Source organism: Trichechus manatus, unplaced genomic scaffold (genome assembly GCF_000243295.1).
Source record: "Trichechus manatus latirostris isolate Lorelei unplaced genomic scaffold, TriManLat1.0 scaffold00292, whole genome shotgun sequence".
Classification (NCBI taxonomy): Eukaryota; Metazoa; Chordata; class Mammalia; order Sirenia; family Trichechidae; genus Trichechus; species Trichechus manatus.
In genome coordinates this window covers 1,046,756-1,071,578 of record NW_004444228.1, presented here as the reverse complement: position 1 = coordinate 1,071,578, position 24,823 = coordinate 1,046,756, and the positions used below count along the sequence as shown (strand labels likewise).

Here is a 24,823-nt window from a genome sequence, read left to right as displayed (position 1 = left end):
GGGAGCTCCTAAAAATCAAACACTTATGCTCATCAAAAGACTTCACCAAAAGAGTCAAAAGACAACCTACAGACTGGGAAAAAATTTTTGGCTACAACAAATCTGATCAGCATCTAATCTCTAAAATCTACAACATACTGCAAAACCTCAACAACAAAAGGACAAACAACCCAGTTGAAAAATGGGCAAAGGATATGAACAGCCACTTCGCCAAAGAAGACATTCAAGCAGCTAACAGACACATGAGGAAATGCTCACGATCATTAGCCATTAGAGAAATGCAAATCAAAACTACCATGAGATACCATCCCACCCCAACAAGGCTAGCATTAATCCAAGAAACACAAAATAATAAATGTTGGAGAGACTGGAACACTTATACACTGTTGGTGGAAATGTAAAATGGTACAACCACTATGGAAATCGATTTGGAGCTTCCTTAAAAAGCTAGAAATAGAAGTACCATATGATCCAGCAATCCTGCTCCTTGGAATACATCCTAGAGAATTAAGAGCCATCACATGAATAGATATATGCACACCCATGTTCACTGTAGCATTGTTCACGATAGCAAAAAGATGGAAACAACCTAGGTGCCCATCAATGGACAAATGGATAAACAAATTATGGTATATCCGCACAATGGAATACTACACTACAATAAAGAACAACGATGAAGCCGTGAAACATCTCATAACATGGAGGAATCTGGAAGGTATTATGCTGAGTCAACTTAGTCAGTTGCAAAACGACAAATATTGTATACGACCACTACTATAAAAACTCAAGAAAAGGTTTAAACACAGAAGACAACATTCTTTGATGGTTACAAGGGTGGGGAGGGACGGACGGGGTATTCACTAACTAGAAAGCAGGCAAGAATTATCTTAGGTGAAGGGAAGGACGGCACACACTGCAGGGGAAGTCAGCACAACTGGACTAAAACAAAGCTAAGAAATTTCCTGAATACAACCAATCATGTCAAGGGACAGAGTAGCAGGGGTGGCAGTCTGGGGACCATGGTTTCAGGGGACATCTAGGTCAACTGGCATAACAAAGTTTTTTAAGAAAATGTTCTGCATCCCACTGTGGTGAGCGGTGTCTGGGGTCTTAAAAGCTAGCAAGCAGCCATCTAAGATCCATCAATTGGTCCCAACTCACCTGGAATAAAAGAGAATGAAGAATACCATGGACACAAGGAAAGTATTAGCCCAAGAGACAGAAAGGGCCACATAAACCAGAGACTTCATCAGCCTGAGACCAGAAGAAATAGATGGTGCCCCACTACCACAGTGACTGCCCTGACAGGAAACACAACAGAGAGTCTCTGATGGAGCAGGAGAAAAGTGGGGTGCAGAACTCAAATTCTAGTAAAAAAGACCAGACTTAATGGTTTAATTGAGACTGGAAGGACACTGGAAGACGTGGCCCCTGGGCTCTCTGTTAGCCCAAAACTAAAACTATTCCCGAGGCCAACTCTTCAGACAAAGATTAGACTGGACTATGGGACAGAAAATGATACTCATGAAAGAGTGTGCTTCTTAGCTCCAGTAGATACACGAGATTAAGTGAGCAGCTCTCATCCGGAAGCGAGATGAGAAGGCAAAGAGGGTCAGGAGCTGGTTGAATGGACACAGGAAATCTGAGGTGGAAAGGAAGAGTGTGCTATCACAGTACAGAGAGAGCAAGAAGGGTCACAAAACAATGTATGTATAAATTTTTGTATGAGAGACTAACTTGAATTGTAAACTTTCACTTAAAGCACAACAATTAAAAAAAAAAAAAGAATGCTTCTCAGGGTTGTAAATGGAGGGACTATAGTAGGAGGAGATGATCAATTTAGTTTAGGATATATTCAGTATGTGATGTTCTAGAGATTGTTAGATATGCAGGTCTGGAGTTTAGTAGAGAGGACAAAGCTGAGGATTAGACTTTAGAAACCATAAAGATATAGGTACTAGGACATAGGGCCTCCTGGGAAGAGCACAAAGACTCGGAAGAGAAGAGGACTGAAGACAACTTCATTGGGTGTGCAGAAGAGAAGCATTCAAAAAAGACTAAGAAGGAATGGCTGGAGGGGCGAGAGGGAATCGGGAGAGGGTGGTGCCCTGAAAACCAAGGGAAGAGAAAATTTCATAGACGGGGTGTCATATGCTGCTGACACGTTAAATAATATAAGAACTAGAATATGTGTCTGCTTATGATGTAAAAATAAAGCTTAGGCTGTAAATCAGTACATTTGTTGGGAGGCTGTTTCAGTGAAACAGTGGGGACTGATGCCATATTGCAATGGGTTGATGAGAAATTGGTAAGTGACAGAGCTCATAGAGAAGGAGGAAGTGAAGGATGCCTGTTGATGGAGGATATTGGGTAACAGAGTTTTGTTATTGTTAAAATCATTTTATTAAAACTGTGCCTAGCACAAATTCTAGAATATAGGAGGCATTCAATAAATTTTGAATTATTACTTTAAAAGCCTCCATTGTCTTTTCCCTCCATAATTACCTCATGCAATTTTTCCTCTTTGTAAGTGTATCCATATTGCTGAAATATCTGCTTTCTATAAGAAATGGTAGAAGTCTCACGGCAAATTTTGCTTCATAAAAAATGTTTCCTGCTTTAAGATTAAAATAGGCCAAAAGTCTTTTTGGAAAGTAATTTATCATCAGTGCCTCCCTAGTCAGTGTGTATCACTGCACAATTTCACTTAAAGGGATAATGAAAGATAATAACTTTCATTAAGCAACTTTAGAAAGCCAACAAAAATCACATATTTAATATTTTGCCATAATGACACTAGATTACTTCAGGGGATACTGATTTAATCATTCATCCTTTTCTCAACATTCCTCAGTTTATAAAATTTGCGGTCCAAGATTAAACTTAAACACGAGTTAAGTTCCAAAAACTAAATTAGTCAAGCCATAAAGTAAATAGGAGAAACAAAGGAATGACTTGTAAAGTTCAATTATTTTCATTATTCAGCAGTTGCCAAAAAATACTCTCCAAATTTTGATACTAGAATGAAAAATAAAGGTCTCAAGTATCAAAGAAAGGAAATAGGCATCTACAAATCAGTTGCCTTTCCTTCGCTCTCATCGTCTTTTTATGGTAGTAGTTATCAAAACAGCATTTGAGGTTCACTCTTAGCACCAGGAGCAAGTATTTTTGCCTTTTTCCTTCATTTCAAGGAATTATTGAGAAAATGTGTGAAATTATCCATTTCTTGGTCTACTTGGAGTTTGCTATCGCTCAAAGCAGACTTTCATATAGCCTAGGGGTAGACATCTCTCCAGCCAGCATTTAATCTGGAACAGATGGACTGAAATGTCATATTTCTCCCACAAAGCTGCCATATGAGCAGGTAGTTTGGACCTTTTCCCTGAAGTGAAGTCAATTAGGCAGCTGTGTAAAAAGTCATTATTTTAATCACTTATCTCTGGAAGCCTTTCTCCCCACCTAGAATTGCCAACTCACACTGTAAGGGCGGTAGGAACAGAATGTGCTGGCACTGACTGAACTGCAGATTCAGCAGGGGCCTTACCCAGGCTGGGAGTCGGTGAAAGTGCTTCCCTCTGCAAGCAAATTCCCACTTCCTCCGGCTGCCACCTGGCCAATGGTCATGAGCGTTCTCCTTCCACTTGAATCTGCAGCGACACTGGCCCCGGCTTCCCTCTGAGTGTGGGTGCTGTGGAAGGAGCTCTGATGCCAGAAGGATCTAGCGGCCCTATTCTGGGTGACAGGCTGCAGGGGCACCAGTGGCCTTATGTGCCCAGTGACAGGCCCTGAAGTCAGGTAGTTCTCTTTCTCCAAGAGGTTGCCCATGCTGTGACTGGTCCCAGGCCTGGGATATGTGAGCACTGCTGGGTTGACAGGAACGCCATCAAAAACACTATCGTTAACAGACCCGTACTTGTATCGTCTTTGGTAAGTGTCATAGTGGCGCTGTCTGCTCACAGCACCGAGATGGTTAAAGCCAACAATTTCTGAACGAGCATATCTTGGTGGCATGAGAAGGGTGGATCTCTTGCTTTCTTGGTGCCGCAAAGTGTGCCCAGCCTGGCTTCCCTGGTTGTAATGGTAATCGCTGTGCACATAATGAACCCTCTCAGGACTGCTGTCGGGAGAAATCTCAAGTCTCCTCAAAGGATGCCTCAACGACCTTTCCTCCATCGACTTCTGTGAACTGTACTGTGCAGTTCCTCTCCTCCAACGATTTTCATAGGTGGCTGTTGTTCCTGCCTGTACAAGCAAGAAATAAAGTTTAAATGAGCTATACATCAGTTTTTGTCTTTACTGAAAAGCAATCACTCCTTTGGGCTCAAACATACCAACAATCATGAAGATGGCTCAGGACTGGGCAATGTTTCATTCTGTTATACATAAAGTCACCCTGAGTTGGAGCTGACTCGACAGCAATTAACAACAACAACAACTACTCCAGGACTATTCAACAAGATGTATGTTCCTCTGGCTCAGATAGGGAAGCTGGTCCCATTCTGGGTAAAGACTTTAATCAAACAAGATTTGGTTTATTTGGGTCATATTTATTTGCACTCATTCCAACTGAGTCAGAATCAACTCAATGGCAACAGGTTTGGTTTTCTGGTTTATTTGCACTAGGACTTGATACTGCTTAAAGTTTCTAGTTTTCCATGGTGTTCACATAAAATCCATTTTCTTATAATTCATTTGGTAAATGGTAATACTTGGAACAGGTAAACATTAAGAAAATAATCTAAGGAAGTTTGAAAATGTTTTCATGGTAATCTGATAACTGGGGTTTTATTCTTTGATATCCTACCTGTAATATGTCATAAGTTTTAGCAACGGGGGAACGCCCTGTGGCAAAATCGTTTTCAACCAAGTGTAGGTTGTAGACATACTCAGGAACACTGCTGGCTCGATGAAGATTTCCTGCAATTAAGCATATATGAAAACAATTCAGTATATTAAGTGGGCCAATCAATACTTAAAGACTATAACAATAGTATGTTGAACTTTTAAATTTAATTAATTAGGCTAATAAAACAAGTCTTAGATTTATAGTAGGGTTTTTAATCTTGGATGTGGCAAAAAAAAAAAAATCAAAGGTTATCACAACATACTCTACAAACTTTTCAAAATAAAAGTCTAATTTTAAATTTTTTTGTTTTGAGAAAAGGGAAGAGAAAGGGGATTCACAAAAATCCAAAAATGTTTGGTTGTTACAATGCTGAAGAATCTGAAGAATCTGGGAAGCACTCATTGGTTTAGGTGATGCATTCTATAAAGTTCAGTTTCTCAAGTAAGAGCAGGAGAAATCAGCTCCCAGGGCAGGATCTCAGAAACTTCTTGTTAACAAGTACGTGTAGGCAATAAATGTAATGGTGACTCAACACTTCCAGATAAGGCAGCTTGTATGAACCACAAGGTGGGTCAGTAAGGTCAAAACCTTGAAAAAGGTTCCACTTAAAAATGGTCAAGGCTGGGTTTGAGGTACTGGGTAACGCAAGAGTTAGGCAGTAGAGGAAATCAACCTTCACACTAAAAATTACTGGGTTTGTGGAATCACGTGGCTCATTCTTTGGTGGTCTAACAGCCAGCCTACTCTCATGCAAACACTAAGTAGGAGGTACCCTCTGTGCTCAATTGTGGGGCTTACACGGCTTCTCAATTGATGTATGTGTCATACATCTTAAAGTGTTCCCTTTGAGGAGGGGAGAGCGGTGGTAGAAGATAATTGTGTCCCTCTTCATCTTCTTTATCCTTCTCTCAGCTTTTCATTTTTTCTTCTTTTGTAATCTCTCTTCCTTATTTAAAAGGAAAAAAAAGGCTAATTAAAATAATCAAAGAGCTCCATAACCTAGGTAATTTCTAGCTCCCTAACTTCAACCAAAATTTCTCTCTGTCATGTAGCATTCTTTTAGAAATCCTGGTGGTGGTGGTGGTGGGAGACTCAATTAACTCTTCTAGGCTTCAGAGACTCATGAAAGATGTAGATAAAACAGCACAGGTAGTCCCTTTCCAACAGAGTTGGATCATACCAACATGCTTTTCCAACAAATTGCTGGAAAGTTGAAATTTCAAAAGACTAACAATAAATTCGTAATTTATTTTTGGGGGAGGGATGGGTATTGTTATTGCCAGAGAGCTAAAAAGTATGAATCAATCCCAAATTATGGTTTGTGCATGTGTCCTTGTTTCCTGGAGCCAAGCATCTGGCTGGCAAACAATTTTCAGGCCTCAAGGGGTCTTGGAGGAGGGAGCTGCCAGCTTGTAGCTGTCACCTAAGGCCCAGGGAAGTTGAGCTGAACCAGGCATCTCCTTTTCTAGGAGGCTGATTTCTCCACAAGGGCTGACAAAAGGTCAGGCAGCCCTTTAGTTGTTAACCTCTATGAGAGAGAATGCCTGGCATGTGGACCTTGAAAGGATGAAAGGAAACCTCTCCTCAGACCTCCCCGGAGCAAAAGTTGTGAGAGGCCTTGAGGACTCAACTGTCAAAGCCTGGTTGAGAGGCTCCAGCCTAGGCTGACTTTAGTCCCTAACACTGCACCCATTGTTTGGTGTCTCCTTCCCATCCACCACTCCCAGGCCAACAGGGAGGCAGGGCTGCAGGGGCTGTGCAGGTGGGGGAAAGAAGGCTAGACTGGATAGATCCAGGGAACGTCCATGCTCTAATCTTGAAGAGTCTGGCAACCTTAGCACTGGGGGAGTACACAGAAGTGGAGTGAGAAGAGGGGGGAAGAGAGATGGGGACTGCTTAAAATCCCCCTTTCGGAGCCCTGGTGGTGCAGCGGTTAAAAGCTACAGCTGCTAACCAAAAGTTTGGCAGTTGGAATCCACAAGCTATTCCTTGGAAACCCTATGAGGCAGCTCTACTCTGTCCTATAGGGTTGCTTTGAGTTAGAATCAACTCGATGGCAATGGGTTTTGACCCCCCTTCCAATACAACAGAAAACCAGAAATCTTCACTATAAAGACTGTGGCCTGGCAGAAATTTATGAGTCAGCTGATATACAAGAAACCAAATTTACTGTTTAAAAAAAGTTTGGGGTATCAATGATCAAAATTTTACACTGTATGAAAACTGAATATATGAAAGTCAGAGGCAATCTATAATGAGAAAACACTAAATGGTCATATATAGATGGTAGCTGGAAGCATTAATTCCTCTTACTCTATAATAAAATGGCAGATGATGAAAGGGTGTGATTTTAGGAATACAAGCAAGAGTTCTGCAGTGGGGGCCCTCTAGCCCTTCATCACCTGCAGCATTACCCTTTTCCTACTTCCTAGAGCAGGTAGAGGTTATGGAACAGCAAATAGAGGGCCACTCCCATCTTCAGGTTGAGATTCCTGCCAGGAGTTTTAAAATGTGTAAGAATCTTTTGACAGGACCCAAGTGGAACAGTATATCCTACCAAGATAGATAATCAGTAAGTTTTATTATCAGGCTTGTTGAAGTAAAATGTTTAATTCTGGTCGTTGCTGGGGTTAGGCTTTTTTAAAGCAACTTACACAAACTCCTTACATCTCAATATTACCCTCCTTTAAGAAGCTCAGTGCATCTTATATGTGTTTCTTTACAATATTTTGTGACATTTACAAATAGGGAATTTTAAGTTACTTGCTTTAAATTGCAAAGAGATTTAACAGTCAGGGTTGGTTTCCCCTTTCCGCTGTTCTTTGTTGTTTGGATGGTGGTTTTTCTGAAATTGTCATTTATCAAAACCCTGGAGGGATTATTATCATAAGTTTTTATATAAGGACTAAAAACTATCAATCTATCATTCTTCTAGAACCTCTGCCTGGGCAACTCCAAATATTTTGTAAATATTAAGTCTTTATTGGCTCACATAATTCCTTATAAGGAAGCTTCTCCTTTAGTTTTCACATGAATGAAATGAGACTGGTGTAATTGTTCCCCAAATAACTACAAGGTAGTTAGTTGTTGGTAAGAGAAAAGGAAAGAAAAAAAGATAGTTGTTTAAACCATGGACTCTCTTCCTGAGGAATACACACATAAGAAAAGATGTGACATACGACATTCAACTTGTAGTTGGCACAATATATGGTTTCTCTGGTTAAAAAACCAATAGAAAACAACAAATACTGCAGATTAATTTGCCTAAGGAGTCACGAGTTTGAGATCAGGATGGTGGATAAAAGGCAAATTAAATTAGCAGCTGGGTTCTACAATTTTAAAGAAATGTTGGACTGTGTGGAATTTAAAAAAAAAAAAAAAGGTAAATATTAATCAGGATAGAAACTTATCTCTTTAAAGAAGTCTTTATTTTCTGTCCAAGCAGAGAAGGAAATATATAACATTATGACTACTGTATTGAACATATAACTCAGTCACATCCTTCTCCAAAAACAGAAGGAAACAAACTAAAAAATATATATAAATACAAGTGCATCCTGCTTTAAATAAATCCAACATGAAAATCTAGGTTCACTGACAAGAAAAATTAGGACGTGATTATATTTCAAAGGGTTTGTTTATTTTACAAAAGGAGGTAAGTATCTTCTGTAAGCCAAAGAAATCCGTCAACTTGGTCTTCAACCCTGGTTCTACCACTTTCTGAGTGCACAAATCACTTAGAAGCCTCATTTCCCTGTAACAGGGTTGCTGAGCGAGAGGTTTGCCAGAGAAAGCACATATTCAAATGTTTTTAAAATTGTAAAGCAATATGCAAAAATGAGATATGGTTTTAAAAATAGAATTTCGTTCACAAAAACTTGGTTTTCACACTTTTTCATAAATTAATCTGTTCTGGAGAGAGGGCTGAACTAGTATGTATGGTGTAATACACTCTGTTGTAGCTCAGAGTTTTTATTCTGTTAAGTTTACCAGCAGTGTTAAATTTGACTTTTTCTGGTTGATTTTGATCAAACCAGCCATGGAGGATCACTATGACATTATTATAACTTTTCAGCCATTCATTTCACTTGCCTAATGCATAATGTGCTTTTGATGTTCCCTAAGGAAGGTGATGATTTATTAGGGAATAATTAATATTGACTCAGGCAACATTACCCAAACCTTTTCTTCTAAGAACACCATGGACATTTTATGGAGCCCACTTTAGAGGAAATGAAGTACGTAGTTGTAGAACAACTTTAAGAACTCCACCCTCTCTCCTCAAATAAGCTGGGGGAGGGGAGAAAATGGGGAGTTGGATTCCATGGTAGAAGAATTCCAAATTGCTCAGAAGACTGACAAGGTCTAACCCACAAGACAATATAATTTTTTCTCTTTTCTGGTCTGAATGTTACATCTGAATGACATGATACCTAAGTAGCTGTAACGAGAAAATATGTTTGATTCTGGATAGCTACGCAAGTATTATCCAAAATAACAGATTATTGTTAGGGTTAAAAATACTAGATGGATTTCCATAATCACTGTTTTTTCTTTGTGGGTTTGTGAGCAGCTTAATTAACTAATTGGTTAAATTTAATATTTATTATATCAAACTGACAAGGCTCTATACTGACTCCATTACCTGTATTGATGAGCACACTCTAAAAAACTAACGACATCTTCCCTTATAGTATATGGTTAGTAGATGATAAAGAAATGTTAAACAAACAAATAAAGCTGTTTTATAGCCTGCCTCTATGAGAGAGAAGAAAGTAACACTCACTTTCAGAAAAGTATCTTTTCTTTCAAGATTCCAACACTATGAGAATGGTTTAAAAAGTGACTTGGTTCACACTGAGCTCTAAAAGGAGAATTTCTAGGATGAAAGTATTAGAAGAAGTTCCTATAAAAACAGGTACAGATAAATATATGAATAGAAATCAGCAGATGTTCACTAATAATACTGATTTAAATGCTAAACTCAACTGTGCTAACAACCACAAGTAGTTGCCTTTCCACTCAGTTGACTCACAATCAGCTTTTTGCTGGAAACAGAGCCTGAAAGTCTAAAGCTATCGTATTTCTGTATTTGGTCTTTCTACAGCAAGCTCTGGGAGGGAACAGCTCTCCTTCTCTGCAGATCTTAAAGATTTAGACTCAATTTCTTCCATTAGAATAAAAGTGGAGGCATGTTATTACAGGTGGAGCATGACATCTTGAAACTTATTAGAAGGAATTTATATAGAAATTCATACTTAAAGGGCTCCTTAAGGTCATTTACTAATAAAATTAGGAGCTTAAAAGGAAAACATGAAAGAATGAGGATCCATCAAGAGCATACATCAGTATCACTGAGTTGGGTGGTTTTTCACTTGCATTTGTGGGCATGTAACAGAGGATTCATTTCCTGGACTTATATTTTTTAAAAATAATCTTGTTCTATTCTCACTCCCTACCCCCCCCTTAAAAATTAGCAGTTATTTATGGAACCCACAATTCTATACCTTGCATACAGCCTGGGTAAGTACTTGCTCAGGCTGGAAAATGAATGAAATTTACTGGTTTAGAAAATTATGGTGGAAAGTTTTTTTTAAAAGCAGATCCAAATCTAATGTTTTGCATTATTAAAAATTTAACAGAAAAATGTGCAGTGCTGTTCATTGTGACAAGTTAACTTACAGAATTAACCTTAAGAAATAACTCAGTGTATTGGGTGTACATGGAAATGTACACGGCAATGCATTCTTACAAACTAAAGTAGATGAGGGACAAACCAGCTCTCCTGGGAGAATGGGCCACAAGCTCCATGTGCCAGTGGTGGACTCGCCAATGACTGTATGACTCACACAGTATACCAATGAGCTACCAGTAGTTCTTATTTTTCAGGAACCCCTCATGCAGTTTGAGGAATATTCTCTGATACACCGGTTTATGAAATTTTTTGACGATCCTCAAATTATAGATATCTAGATAACCACAAAAATACACACAAAAGGCCCTTTTATATTGCATCTATCTATATCATGTATTTTGAGTAGTTGGTAACTCAGCATACTGGTGAAGTAGTAAGTAGATACATCCTGGAGGTTTCTAAATTTATTAATTTCTGTAACTTATCTCCTTACTTTGACATCCCTGCCAATTCATCTGTTGAGACATCCCATAATAATTTACTTATAAGACTTTAGAACTGCAATGATCAATATCACATTAGACTCACAATGATGCAATTAATGGTAAAAAATGTGAATTTATAAAACTCATGAATGGATGATTATTTTTGCCTCATTATAGTTTCACTGCCAAGTCATTATATTTTCACTAATCTCTTCCTTCCCAACTGATTCATGGCTACTGTGCTTTCTCCTTTAAACCTACTCTTGATACCTCTGCCAAATACATTTTCACAAAACCCCTGCATTTTTCATGTTTCTCCCCTGCTGAAACATCTTCTGTGACTCACAATTATCAAACTCTCCTACTTGCATTCAAGATCTCGCTCTACAGTATGAGGTGGAGAAGAGGAGTGAGGGAAGGTTTCCTATAAGAGGGCAAAACAGAACTGAGTTTTGAGAGGAAGGTGAAGAGTTAACCAGGGAAAGAGAAGGGAGGAGTGGAGGGGGTAGGGGGAGGTGCAGGAATACCAAACAAGATAAATTCCACCTGTCAGCTTGGTGGGGGATGGGGAGATAGGGATGAAGTTTGAGAAGTTGCAGGCATCAGATCATGAAGAACTTGGAATGCCATGTCAAATGATGATTTTACTCCTGTAGATAACACCAAGAGACTGAAGAAATTTTAATAGGGAAATCATGTGATGAGATTTTAGAAAATTCCCACTAGTAGCTATGTGGAGAATGGATTAGAGTGTAAAGTAGGAAGAAGCTGTCTCATCTTCCAAGTAGATGTTCAGCTCCTTGACATCAGGAGTCATGTCTTATACTATCACTTCTGGCACAGTCCTGTATGAGTACTTGACAAATTAATTGTTAGTCATATCTCTATTTACATTCAAATATCCCAGTTAAACAAATTGTTTGCTCTTAATTCTTCAGGTTGACATCTATTCTGTGGATCACTACAGTGGAGTCAAATGTGATGAGGTAGTTGCATATGTGCTATTGTCTTGGGATGGATGGAATATGTTCAGATACTCTCTAATGTTTCTCTGTCATTCTGGGAATATGGAGAGCAAGGCAAATCCCTTCCCCCAAAATGTAAGCAGACTCTTTCCTCCTGAGAAAAGCTTACTGTGTTCGTTGGGAAAGATTCATTCTATATCTGGGTGACATATATTTACTGCCATTCTTTTATCTGTATGGCTTGTGTATTTATTTGTTTTTTTTAATTTAGTTTTTGGTGAAAGTTAACAGAGCAAGTGAGGTTCTCATTTGACAATTTCCACACAAATTGTTCCCTGACATTAGTTTCATTTATCACAATTGTCAACGTTCTCTTTAATTGTGTCAATACCCATCCATATGTGCTTGAACACTTGTTTTTACTTTGGTTGTGCTGTGCTCACTACATCCACATTTGGTGCCACTTTTCTCATCACCAACGTAACAAGTATCTACAAGTGTACTTTCCCCTCCCCCCTCTTCTCCCTGGTAACCACCAATGAACATTGATCTCTCTATATTTATCTGTTCCTGTCTTCTCATAAAAGAGGGATCATACAATACTTGTCCTTATATGCTTGACTTATTTCACTTAGCATTATGCCCTCCAGGTCCATCCATGTCATGTTTTATGGAATCATCATTGCTCTTTATAGTTGCATAGTATTCCATTGTATGTATGTACCACAATTTCCTTATTCATTTATCTGTTGATGGGCACTTCACTTATTTCCATTTATTTGCTATTGTGAATAAAGCAGCAATGAACATAGATGTGCGTATGTCTGTTCGTGTCATTATTTTTAGGTCTCTAGGGTATACACCTAGGAGTGGGATTGCTGGATCATAGAGTAGTTCTATTTCTAGTTTTTTAAGGAAGCACCATACCATTTTCCATAGTGGCTGTACCATTTTACAGTCCCACCAGCAACAGATAAGGGTTTCAATCTCCCCACATCCTCACCAACATTTGCTATTATCTGGGTTTTTTAATCAGTGCCATTTTAGCTGGGGTAAGATGGTATCTCACTGTAGGTTTGCCTTGTGGGAGCCCTGGTGGTGGGGTGGTTAAGAACTCGGCTGCTAATCAAAAGGTTGGCAGTTTGAATTCACTAGTCCATCCCTGGAAACTCTATGGGGAAGTTCTACTCTGTCCTATAGGGTTGCTATGACTTGGAATTGACTCAGGAGCAACAGGGGTTAGCAGCTAATGATCGTAAACATCTTTTCATACATTTGTTGGCTGACTGGATGTCCTCATTAGTGAAGGTTCTGTTCATGTCCTTTGCCCATTTTGTGATTGGGTTGTCTTTCTGTTATTGAGCTGTTGCAGTTTTCTATAGATTTTAGAGATTAGACCCTTATCGGATAAGTCATTTCCAAAGATGTTTTCCCAGTCTGTGGGTTGTCTATTTATTCTTTTAATTAAGTCTTTTGATGAGCATAGTCTTTAATTTTTATGAAGTCCCATTTATCTATTTTGTCTTCTTTTATTTGTGCATTTATTGTAGTGTTTTTTATCCTATTTTTAAAAAATATTAGGTCCCATAGTTCTCTCCCAGGAATTTTATGGTATTAGGTTTAACATATAGGTCTTTGATCCATTTGGAGTTAGATTTTGTGTATGGTGTGAGGTATGGGTCTTATTTCATTTTTCTGCAGGTGGATATCCAGTTTTGCCAGCACCATTTATTAAAGAGACTATTTCTTCACACTGAATGGACTTTGGCCCCCTGTTGAAAATCAACTGTACACAGATGTTTGCATTTAGTTCTGACTTCTCAATTCTACTTCACTGGTCTGTCGTTGAACCAATACCAGGCTGTTTTAATTACAGTGGTTGTATAGTATGTTTTGATATTGGGGAGTGTGAGGTCTGCTTTGTTCTTTTCCTTCAATATTGCTTTGGCTGTTTGGGGCTTCTTTCCTTTCCACATGAAGTTTGTCATTAGTTTTTCCATTTCAGTGAAAAATGTTCTTGGGATTTGTATCAGGATTGCATTGTATCGGTAGATCACATTAGGTAGAATTGACATTTTCACCATGTTAAGTCTTCCAATCCATAAGCACAGGATGTCTTTCCATTTTTGTAGGTCTCTTTTAGTATCTTGTAGTAGTGTTTTATAATTTTCACTGTCTAAGTCTTTTATGTCCCTGGTTAGGTTAATTACTAGGTATTTTATCAGTTTGGGGGGGCTATTGTAAATAGTATTGTTTTCTTGATTTCTCTTTCGGAGTAGTCTTTGTTAGTGTAGAGGAACTCAACTGATTTTTGTGTGTTGATCTTGTACCCTGTAACATTGCTAAATTTTTCTATTAGTTCCAGCAGTTTTCTTGTGGAATCTTTAGGGTCTTCTGTGTTTAGGATCATGTCATCTGCAAATAAAAACAGTTTTACTTCTTCCGTTTTGATTTGGATACTTTTTATTTCTCTTTCTTGTCTTGTTCTCTGGCTAGGACTTCCAATACAATGTTGAATAATAGTAGCGATAATGGGCATCCTTGTCTTGTTCTTATTCTCAAAGGGAAGGCTGTCAGCCTTTCTCTATTGAGTATAATGTTGGCTATTGGTTTTGCATATATGCCTTTAATTATGTTGAGGAATTTCCCTTCTATTCCTATTTGGTTGAGAGTTTTTAACAGGAAAGAGTGTTGAATTTTATCTAATGCCTTTTCTGCATTGATTGATAGGATCATATGGTTCTTTTCCTTTATTTATGTGGTGGATTACACTGATTGATTTTCTAATGTTGAACCACCCTTGTGATCCTGGTATGAATTCCACTTGATCATGGTGTTATGATTTTTTTGATACACTGCTGAAGTCTGTTGGCTAGAATTTTGTTGAAAACTTTTGCATCTATGTTCATAAAGGATATTTTTTTGTGAAATCTTTGCCTGGTTTAGGTATCAGGGTTATGCTGGGTTCACAGAAAGAACAGAAAGAGTTCAGTGGTGTTCCTTCCTCATTTATGTTTTTGAAGAGATTGAGTAGGATTGGCATCAACTCTTCTCTGAATGTTTGGTAGAATTCTCCAGTGTAGCCATCTGGTCCTGGGCTTTTTTGTTGTTGGCAGTTTTTTGATGATATCTTTAATATCTTCCTTTGTAAGGGTCTGTTTAAAATTTCTACCTCTGTTTGTGTTAGTTTGGATAGGTAGTGTGTTTCTAGGAATGTGTCCATTTCATCTAGGTTTTCAAATTAGTTGGAGTATAATTTTTCATAGTAATCAGTTATGATCTTTATCTCTGTTGGATCTGTTGTAATGCCGCCAATTTCATTTCTTAGTTTATTTGCCTCTTCTGGTTTTTTTCTTTTGTCAATCTAGCCAGTAGTTTGTCTATTTTATTGATTCTTTCAAAGAACCAACTTCTGGTTTTGTTAATTCTTTCAACTGTTTTTCTATTTTCATTAATTTCTGCCCTGATCTTTATTACTTCTTTTTCTTTTTTTCTGGTAGCTTTCAGCTTCTTTTGCTCTTCCTTTTCTGTTTGTTCAAGTTGTCAGTTTAAGTTAATGATTTTGGATCGTTCTTATTTTTTAATGTAGGTATTTATTTCTGTAAACTTCCCTCTGAGTACAGCTTTTGCTGTGTCCCAAAGGTTTTGATATGTTGTGTTTTCATTTTTGTTTGATTCTAGGAATTTTTTAATTTTACTTTTGATTTCTTCTATGACCCAATAATTTTTTAGTAGTGTATTATTTAGTTTCCATGTACTTTTTTTTTTCTTATTTATCCTGTTGTTGGTTTCTAGTTTCAAATTGTTATGATCAGAGAAGATACTTTGTATGATTTCAGTCTTTTTAAATTGTTGAGACTTGTTTTGTGTCCTAGCATATGGTCTATTCTGGAAAATGATCCACGTGTGCTGAAGAAGAATGTGTATCATTCTGATGATGCTGGGTGGACAGTCTGTTAGGTCCAACTGGCTTATGGTTTTATTCAAGTTCTCAATGTCCTTAGTGATTTTTTTTTTTAGATGTTCTGTCTATAATTAAAAGTAGGGTATTGAAGTTCCCTACTATTATTGTGAAGTTGTCTATTATCTGCAATATTTTGATGGTCTACAGTAAGTTCATATTATCTCTCAATTAAAATACCCATTTGTTAACCTCCTTCAAAGGAAAAAGTAATCAAGATGCAATAATCCTTATGTGATTCTCTCTCCCATACTGCCCCAGTGGACGTAGGTGTTACTTAGATTTAAGATTTAGTGGAGATAATTTACTAAGTTTCTAATGGGCAACATTTTCTTCAGGAAATCAGGGAATTGCCAAACTTTGGTTATGATTGCTTTGGCCAATTAATACCATTAAGCCTAAAGCTAATTATTTCAAGAATATAAAGGTGTAGGTTCTTTTAATGGTGAGTTGTGTTTTCCAATGCTCAAGGTTTTTTCCAAATACGCATTTTTATCTGGGTTTACATATTGGGCTCCCAAGGTCTTTGTTAAAAGAGAACTTGAAGAACATTACAACTGTTTATGTTCAATAAGCAATCGACATTAATGGCATTATTCAAAGTATACAAAACAGATTTTTTAACATTTCTATTACAAGAGGACCTGAAATTCTGTTTATACTAATAAGTAAAGGGAGTGAGGTGGCTCACTCTAGTAGAATAAATGTTCCCCTAATTTATTGTCTATTTCTACTTTCATTGCTGCCTCTTACTGTTTACTTTCCCAGGGGGAATATATGGTATTTATGCCTTGATACCTTTGTGTACATGTACAAAACAGCTGGAGTCCAACATTTATCTCAGAACTGTATAATCTAAAATTCTTGAATGTCATCTGAGTTGGAACCATATGATCTATTATATACTATATTAGCCAGGTCTGATTTATAAAATCCAGAGGTTTTAGCAACATATTTGTTATATTCCATTAATATCATAGATGGGTTGCTAATAATATGTGTTTTCTCTCACAAAAGAAAAAAGAAATCAAAGATCTTGAATAGCTTTTATTGGTTAGACCAGAAATTAAATTCTTATCTTAGTATAAGATCAATGTTAAACTATATTTGAAGATAACACAATGTCAATAATTATAGCCTTATTTTAATATATAAGAAAAAAAGTTTTTAAAGCCAATAACAAAAGCAACACTTCAGAAGAATGAGACAATGTGAACAACAGACACCTAGAATATCATGAGTCTGTTCCTAGGATTGGAACCACTAGCACAGGGTATAGATAACATTAATGGATTCTTTAAAAGCCAGAGTGAATAGTTTTCTTCCCTTTAAGGTAATTTCCTGCATCTAATCTGTGACACACAGAACAAAGCAGTTTCATAATCAAACACTGTTACTCTGGGTCTTTGTGGTTTCATACAGTTTCAATGATTCTGAGGCATTCCTATCACACCCTCACTCTGAACTTCACCCATAAAACATGTGTTCTCACCATTTCTAGCAGTGTGAAGTTTATTTTTTATAATCACAGTTTTAACATTCTATTTTCTTTAATTGTAATTGGAAGAATTTCTAAAAAAAGACACATACTTTCTTTGTACTTACTGCAGTCAGTTTACCAGAACTGAACAAAAAGTGGCCCATGGGTTGTATTAGGCAGATATGGAGGTATATTAAATCCAGTGGCACTACTAATATCTTATATTCAGAGCAGCTGGCCATGTCCCTGTCACCCCAACATTAACTCTTTTTCCCCCTCCCAGCCCCTCTTCCCTTCTGGATCACCAGTCAGTCACCTTGCTCCCAGAATTGCTTCATTCCTGAAATTCCTTTTTGGCAGACAAAGAATTCATATAGCATTTGAACAATATCTACTTTTTTTCCCCTCATTAACACCTATTAGCTGCTCATTTTTCTACCTTTAGCCAAATGTCAGTCCTCTTTCCAGAATTGCTTTTTTTCGCAGATATTCAAAGCAGCTTGGCCAGGGAAGCCATCTAAGTAAATGGCATGCCTCAAGTTTTTATGGCAGATTTCCAAAGAAGTTGTACATTTCACTAGGATATTGTTCACTGTGTTTTATAAGCATTGCATACACGATTTTAAATATGACTTTCTTCCTACTTAGGTACCCCAGGGGGAGACTGTGTAATAAGTAAAGCAGTAGCACTTTCAAGGCAAGTGTAGTAAGTAGGATATGGGAACTTATAACTTTTTCACTTAGCTAATAATACCGGCAATTCTTAAATGTCTTCTCTGTGACTTTTATAAACACATTTTTTAAAAGTCCCTATAATACAGATTCATTTCACAATGCTGCTAAGTAATTCCCCCCCAATCCCTGCCCCAAGAAGTTACAGCCAACTATAAAATGTTCAGAGTTTAAAATAACATCAAAAGTCACTGAGTGATTTGCAATAAAAACCACCCACCCATGCAAATGCATTAGAAAGAAGTTGAAGAGTTAAAGATCCTTGAGAGGTATTCATCAACACATCAGTGATTTTAGTCTTCAACAGATTATCTGCTGCCTCAATCTCACAGGTATGTCAACAATCCAGAATTCTCCAGCAGTAACCACCAGGGTTGTCTCCTCCTGGATTCTCTTGTGTTGCTATAGGACCCTTTCCAGACAAGTACTGTTTTCAACAATTGCTCATCTGTTTGAACTTTAGAGACATAAGAGTAATAAAGAAATAACTGAAACAATACTCACAACCATCATGGACCCCCTAGGCTTTTCCAAAGAATCTTAATTAAACAGTGCACACGAACCACCCCTGATAATTCTTCCATGGAGCGATAATGTTAAATTCCTTGGAAGCTAATTTCCTTTTCGAGACTCAGAAAACTGAGGCTTTAAAGTCAGTAGGTGTTGTTTGCTGCCTTATCTCTCTGCCTGACTTGTACTTTTGTGTAGGCTGCTGAGGACATTTCAGCTTGCAGGGAAGCTGCTGTTGTAATTAAAATATTTCAAACACTTTGTTCCTTAGTTGGAAGACCCACTCAAATAGTTGCCCTAAACATTAGGGCAGAAGCACCATTCATAGTGTTCTATGTTCTACCAAACCAACTCTGTGAACTGTGAAATATTCATGCTTTCCCTTCCTAGAAGGCTCTTCCTCCAACCACTTCCCTATGTCCAAAGCTACTGAATTTTTGAGATCAGAAATCCTCCATGAAGCTTTCCAAAATTCCCTTCATCTAGAAGTAACATACACTTCCAAACTCCATAATGTGTTAGCTGTCTTTCTGGATTGCTTACCACCTTTTATTTGGTATTGCAATTTTTTAGACAGAGGCTTCCTTCTTCAGACTTTAAAATCCTTGCTTTAAAGCAAGCAGAGTCTGTGTTTAATTCAAGGCCTGCACAGTGCCCTGCATGAAGAACATACTCAATTGATAGTTGTTAGATTCACTAAGCCACCGCCACATGACGTTGGAGAGAGAAAAAGAGAGAGAGAGAATAGATCATACAAGGGATTCGGACTAAGCTTCCAATAAAAGTTTGTTGAAAGACAGGCCTAGGTCAAATTTAAGCATATTTACTTGTAAATTGTGTGACCATGGGCCGCAGTTTCTTCATATGTAAAATCTATCACCATATCTATCTCATATAATTGTTTTAGGAATATAATGAAACCTAAACATGTCAAGATTGTATAACAGGGTTAGGCACATAGCAGATGCTCAATAGTGCTCTCTTTCCTTGCGTTCATGGCTCCATTCCCTCTATTTATTGAATAATCAATGTCTGGTTGCCCTTCCTGGCTGGTCATTCTCATAGGACAAGAAAGAATATCTCATGTGCATCCTATGTGTCCCCCAAACAGAGGAAGTTGGTTTTGTTCCAGTTTGGCCCTGGACCTACGAATGCATAGCTTGAATGAGTACAACGACTCTGCTGGTCCAAAATTGGTCTCAGTCATCCTGGAGTCTTTAGCTAGTCTCTGAAATCTAAATTTAGGTTCTTTTCTTTCTCGTACTGAGGGAATTCTGTGTTGTCTAGCCTTCACCACTCTCCCAGAATCACCTCAACTTTATTTAGAGGGAAATGGTAGGGGGCTTATAGATTTGGTGTTCTGGGATCATTCAGAATTGAGGATGAACTTTCCCAATATTAGTGCCTACATTTAAGGTAGATATAGAACGACTACAGGATTCTGAAGGCAATTACAGTTCATATCCTTTAGCTGAATAGATGTTAAGTCTCAATGGAAAGGAAGTCCTTTGTGGAACCAATATGCCATCTTCTTTGTCCTCCCAATCTAATCATGTTGTCTCCTACCCCATGGCAGCCCACACACCCCAAGGCAAGATACATGTGCCCTACAGTTACTAATGTTTGTGTCCTTTGTTGCAATGCACTACAGATTAAATACATTTTTATTTATTTCACTTTGCTAGTTGTGGTGCTTAAAATTCCACCATCAGAAATTTATTTCTGCTCAGCTTTGGTGAAACAAAAAGGGGCCTTTCCTATAGTTAAGGGCTGCAGGCAAATTTAAGCCCTCTGGCTTCTCTCAGACATAGGTAGAAGTTAATTTATTCATTTCTTCACTTGACAAAAATTTATTGAGCTTTCAGTATGTGCTGGGTACCACTGCAGGCACTGAATATTGGGCCATGAACAAAACATACTATGAACCTGCCATCAAGGAGCTTACATTTGGTGGGGGCAGAGAGACCATATGTGACCATGGTGCTAGATGCCACGGAAGAACATAAAGGCAAGCCAAGTGGGATAAGGAAAGATGGGGGGAAGAGGAGCGTGAGAGAGGGGATTATTACTTTCCATAGGGGTTGTCAGAGAAAGTTTATTAATTATTAAAAGAAACGAAAGGTCAATAAACAAAAACAAACAAACAAAAAAATACATTCAGGAAAAACTAAAACCAAAAAACCAAACCTGTTGCTGTCAAGTTGATTCTGACTCACAGTAACCCTACAGAACAGAGTAGAACCACCCCCTAGGGTTTCCAAGGAGCAACTGGTAGATTTGAACTGCGATCTTTTCATTAGCAGTCGTTAACTCTTAACCACTGTGTCACCAGGGCTCCATTAAAAGAAAAGAAACATCAATAAACAAAAACAAAGAAACCATTAAGGAAAAGCTAAAGCCTTTTTTAAAAGCTCGTTCCTCAGGGTCAAAGGTATCTGAAATGTAAAGAATTAAATAAACTTTGGCAGAGTTTGGAAGAAAGGCCTGGAGAGCTGCTTCAGAAAGGTCACAGCCTTGAAACCCCTATGGAGTATAGTTCTACTCTGCAACACAAGGGGTTTGGCAACTGGTTTGAGTTTTTTGGTTTATGGCAGAGTTACTCTCAGTCTTACTTTAAATATTTTATCTTTGGCTAACATCCACCTTAGATAAATCAAAAGATAGTCAGCTCAGATTCTCAGGAAATGCAGAGGAGACAGGAAATGTGGTATAAAAGGAAATTAGCCAAGGCATGGCTGGACTGACCAGAGGTGCCAGAGAGAGTTAAACAACAACGAAAACAAAAAACTAAACCCATTGCTGTGGAGTCAATTCCCACTCATGATGATTCCATGTGTTACAAGAGTAGAACTGCTCCACGGGGTTTTTCTTGGCTGTAGTCTTTACAGAAGCAGATCGCCAAGCCTTTCTTCTGCAACACCGCTGAGTGGGTTTGAACTGCCAACCTTTAGGTTAGTAGCCTAGAGCAAACTATTTGAGCCACCCAGGACCCCAGAGACTTAAAAGTTTAATAAATCTCACTTTGTATTAATAACCAAAATGTTTAATTGGAGTTTAAATACCAGCTCTGTCACTTACTTGTCTGTTGGAATTTTAGTGTTACTTAACTGCTTAATTTCCTCAGCTGTAAAATGGCAATTAAAATATCTACTCACAAGTTTTTTGAAAATGTAAATTACTTAACGAATGACATAGCCCAATTCTTGACTCAAAAAAAAGTTAGCTATTATCATTAAACATCATTTTATTTACCTTTTGAGTATGTAAATGCAGACTGCCTAATCCTTTAAGATGCTTCTACACAAATTGCCAACAGTGCAGTCTCCCACAGTCTTTGTTGCTTTAAATCTGTGGTCTGATCTGATAGCATTTATTTTTTCCCTAATGGGGAACAAAATGGCAAGTAACTTGCCATTGCCCAAGTTACTTCCTAGCAAACAGGTAAACACTACAAGAAGAAAACTGATTCCCCAATTTAATTGCTCAATTTCTTTCCTCTTATTATTATTCTTTTATAATAAACCTACAGTACTTTTATAATGAAAAATTTAAAAAAAACTAAAAAAAGTTACAGTGTCACTTCGATCACCTTTCTATCTAGGGGAGAAAATGATACATTATGTTCTCTCATTTTCACAACTGGCTTGCCATCTTCTTCCACTGTCACCTCCCCTATCAATCACTAACACAGTTTTTTAACCCCTTTTATTTCAGGGTCTACTTTTCTGGAAAAAGTGTCCACCGTGCGGCGCCAGAACGGGGTGGGGGGTGGCGGGTGAAGGGGAGAGAGCCAGGCGGGGCTTCTGTGGGCCTGGCCAAAGTCCCCTTCCTTCTCCTCCCTGGGCAGCGGCGTAGCGGGGTGGGGGTGGGGCAGAGGGGGGCAACTCTAAGGTGGCGCCGGAGGAGGTGCGGATTCCGAGGTGCCACAAATATGCAAGGTGCTTGACTGAGGCAGCCGGACAACAGGGGGGAAGGCGTTTCTGCAGACACGTCACCACTATCATCATTTACTCATCTTGAAATTTGGGAGGGGGCGCAATTTAGAGATTGCCCCTGGGCGCTCGAACTGGGCGGGGGTGGCAGTTTAGAGATTGCTCCTCGGAGCTCGTTACCCTCCCTACAGCTGTCTGCAGGGTGGTGTGGCTGTTCCCCCGGCCCAAAGCCTCCTAGCCAATTTGTTCACTTCCTAGACCAAACACTCTCCCCGGTACACTGGGTGGAGCGCCCTGAAGTACCTGGGCGAGGCAGCGCAATCCCAATTTACAGGCTTGAGGAGCGCCAGGTCTTATATTCTTGTAGGTCTTCTTTTTTCAAGTATTTATGGGGGTCATGAACTCTTTAACAGTCTAATAAAAGCGAATGGCACCTTCCTTCAGGAAAATGATAATTCTGAATAGAACTACAAAGTGTTTATAGAGGCCTTGAGTCTCCAGATTAAGTCCCCGCCTGCCAGACAGGGGTGGGAGCGGTTGGGTGAGGGCTGGCTGAATAAGGGGTGAAAATCTTGGACTGAATTCTTTGACGTAGATATATGTGCATTTAACATACACAGATACAGATATGACAAAGCTGAGTAAGAGGATATGGAGAAAATAGTGCTTTCTCCAGCTAAGCCGGTCTGAGTGCAGAGTCGCAATGGGTCATATAAAAGAACCGTGAGCAACAGGTGGGCCGAACTCCAGGTTCCGCACCCTCAGGAAGCAGCGAGTCCAAGCCACAGGGCGAGGGGGGTGAGTGAGGGACCCGGGAAGGGGTGAGGTAGAGACCGGGGAAAGGTTGAGGGGCAGGGTCGCGGCGGCACAGGGGCACCGGGGCTCCACTCACCGTTGCCCACGAAGCTCCGGCCCTTCCGGGCCAGGGTCTGCTGCACCTGCTTCTGGATCCGCAGGTTCTTGGCCACTTGGCCGCTGCAGCTGCTGCTCCCCGCCAGCTTCAGGTTGGCCTCGGAGGGCAGAGCCAGGGTGGAGCTGTCCACTTGCCCCAGGATTTGCTGGCCGAGGACGGTGCGGATGTAGCCGCACTCAGCCGAAGAGCCGGGGACTGCCATGGGGCCTGAGTGGCAACCAAGCCGCTTGCCAGCCGCAGGACCCGAGAGTGAAGCGGCTGGGGAGGCGGGGGCGCAGGCGTGAGCCCCGCCCCACCGCCTGAGCCCCGGCCCGGCCCCGCCCCCGGTCTGTCCTCCGCGCCGGTGAGAGGTCCGGGCCTGGGGAGTGCGGCCTCGAGAGCTCGCGCCCAATCTCTCCTGGGGCAGGGGGCGCGGCTCCGGCCAGGCACGCGCACTCGGGCCCGGGAGCGGGTACGGGGTCACCCGGCGAGTTGGGCCTTCCCTCACCGAGGCGATGAGAGGGCCCGAACCTTCTGGGGTCGCGCACACCCTCGGAGTCACCTCGAGGCCTGTCTGCCAGGGCCGCGCTCCGCCCGCTATCGTTGTATTGCGCGGCCTCGCCCAGCGCTCGGAAAAGAGGTGATTTCCGTTTGATTGCAGGAGGAGGTGCCCTCCAGGCAGGTGCGCCCTGGAGCGTCACCTGTGTTCTTGGGCCGAGGCTTGCCTCGAAGATCCCCGAGTGAGTGGTTTATCTGGTTAGTCAGGCTCTGTCAGACTGTGTTAGAAAAGTTGCGTGATTTTCCTGCACCCGAGGGTGAGAAAGGACTATGTGGTTAGGATAGTATTAGAGAAAGGACAGCATGAAGGAAAAATTGCCAAGAAGATGACGTGTGTGAAATAAAAGACTTTTCAAAAAAGTTTTTTCCCCCTTAATACAACTTAGGGACTGTACTTTTTGCACAGATGCTGTCCCAGAAACATATGTTCTTCCTCATTGAGAGCTTCTGTTTTCTCTTGCAAATACACAAACTGTACCCAGTGCGCTCTCGCTCACCCACTCGGCTTTTACGAACACTACCCACACAGAAAATGCAATGAGAGGCGCAAGGGAAGAACTGCCTTTTACTAGGTGAAACTTTTTAATAATAGCCCTGCTAACTAACGTTGATTGAGTCCTCTTTTTGACGGGCTGTTTGTAGGGGGTCCGTGGAAGGGGCCTCTGACTTTCAATCGTCTCTTCCACAACTTATATTTATCATGCCATTAATTATGTTTTACACGCAGTTGACTCTTGAGAACTTGAGAGCTAAGCTCAACAGAATGGGTCCTTGACCTGAAAGTCTACAATCTAAGCCACTCATCCTGATTTTCCTCTTTGGACTTC

At 39.7% G+C, this 24,823-nt stretch overlaps 1 protein-coding gene across 2 annotated transcripts in view; it reads right to left on the bottom strand.

Moving 5' to 3' along the window:
• The window catches only part of PKP2 (plakophilin 2), an 81,700-nt gene extending 57,923 nt beyond the window's left edge, over positions 1-23,777 (bottom strand). The window contains exons 1-3 of one of the 2 annotated variants that reach the window (XM_004390249.2): positions 23,439-23,777; positions 4,805-4,917; positions 3,545-4,242 (exon numbers count right to left, since the gene is read on the bottom strand). In XM_004390249.2, the coding sequence (XP_004390306.1) occupies positions 3,545-4,242; positions 4,805-4,917; positions 23,439-23,661 (1,034 nt within the window). In that variant the 5' untranslated portion in view covers positions 23,662-23,777. The remainder of the gene's footprint in view (positions 1-3,544; positions 4,243-4,804; positions 4,918-23,438) is intronic. The other variant, XM_012559668.2, reaches the window with a different exon arrangement.
• Between the last annotated feature and the right edge of the window lie 1,046 nt (positions 23,778-24,823).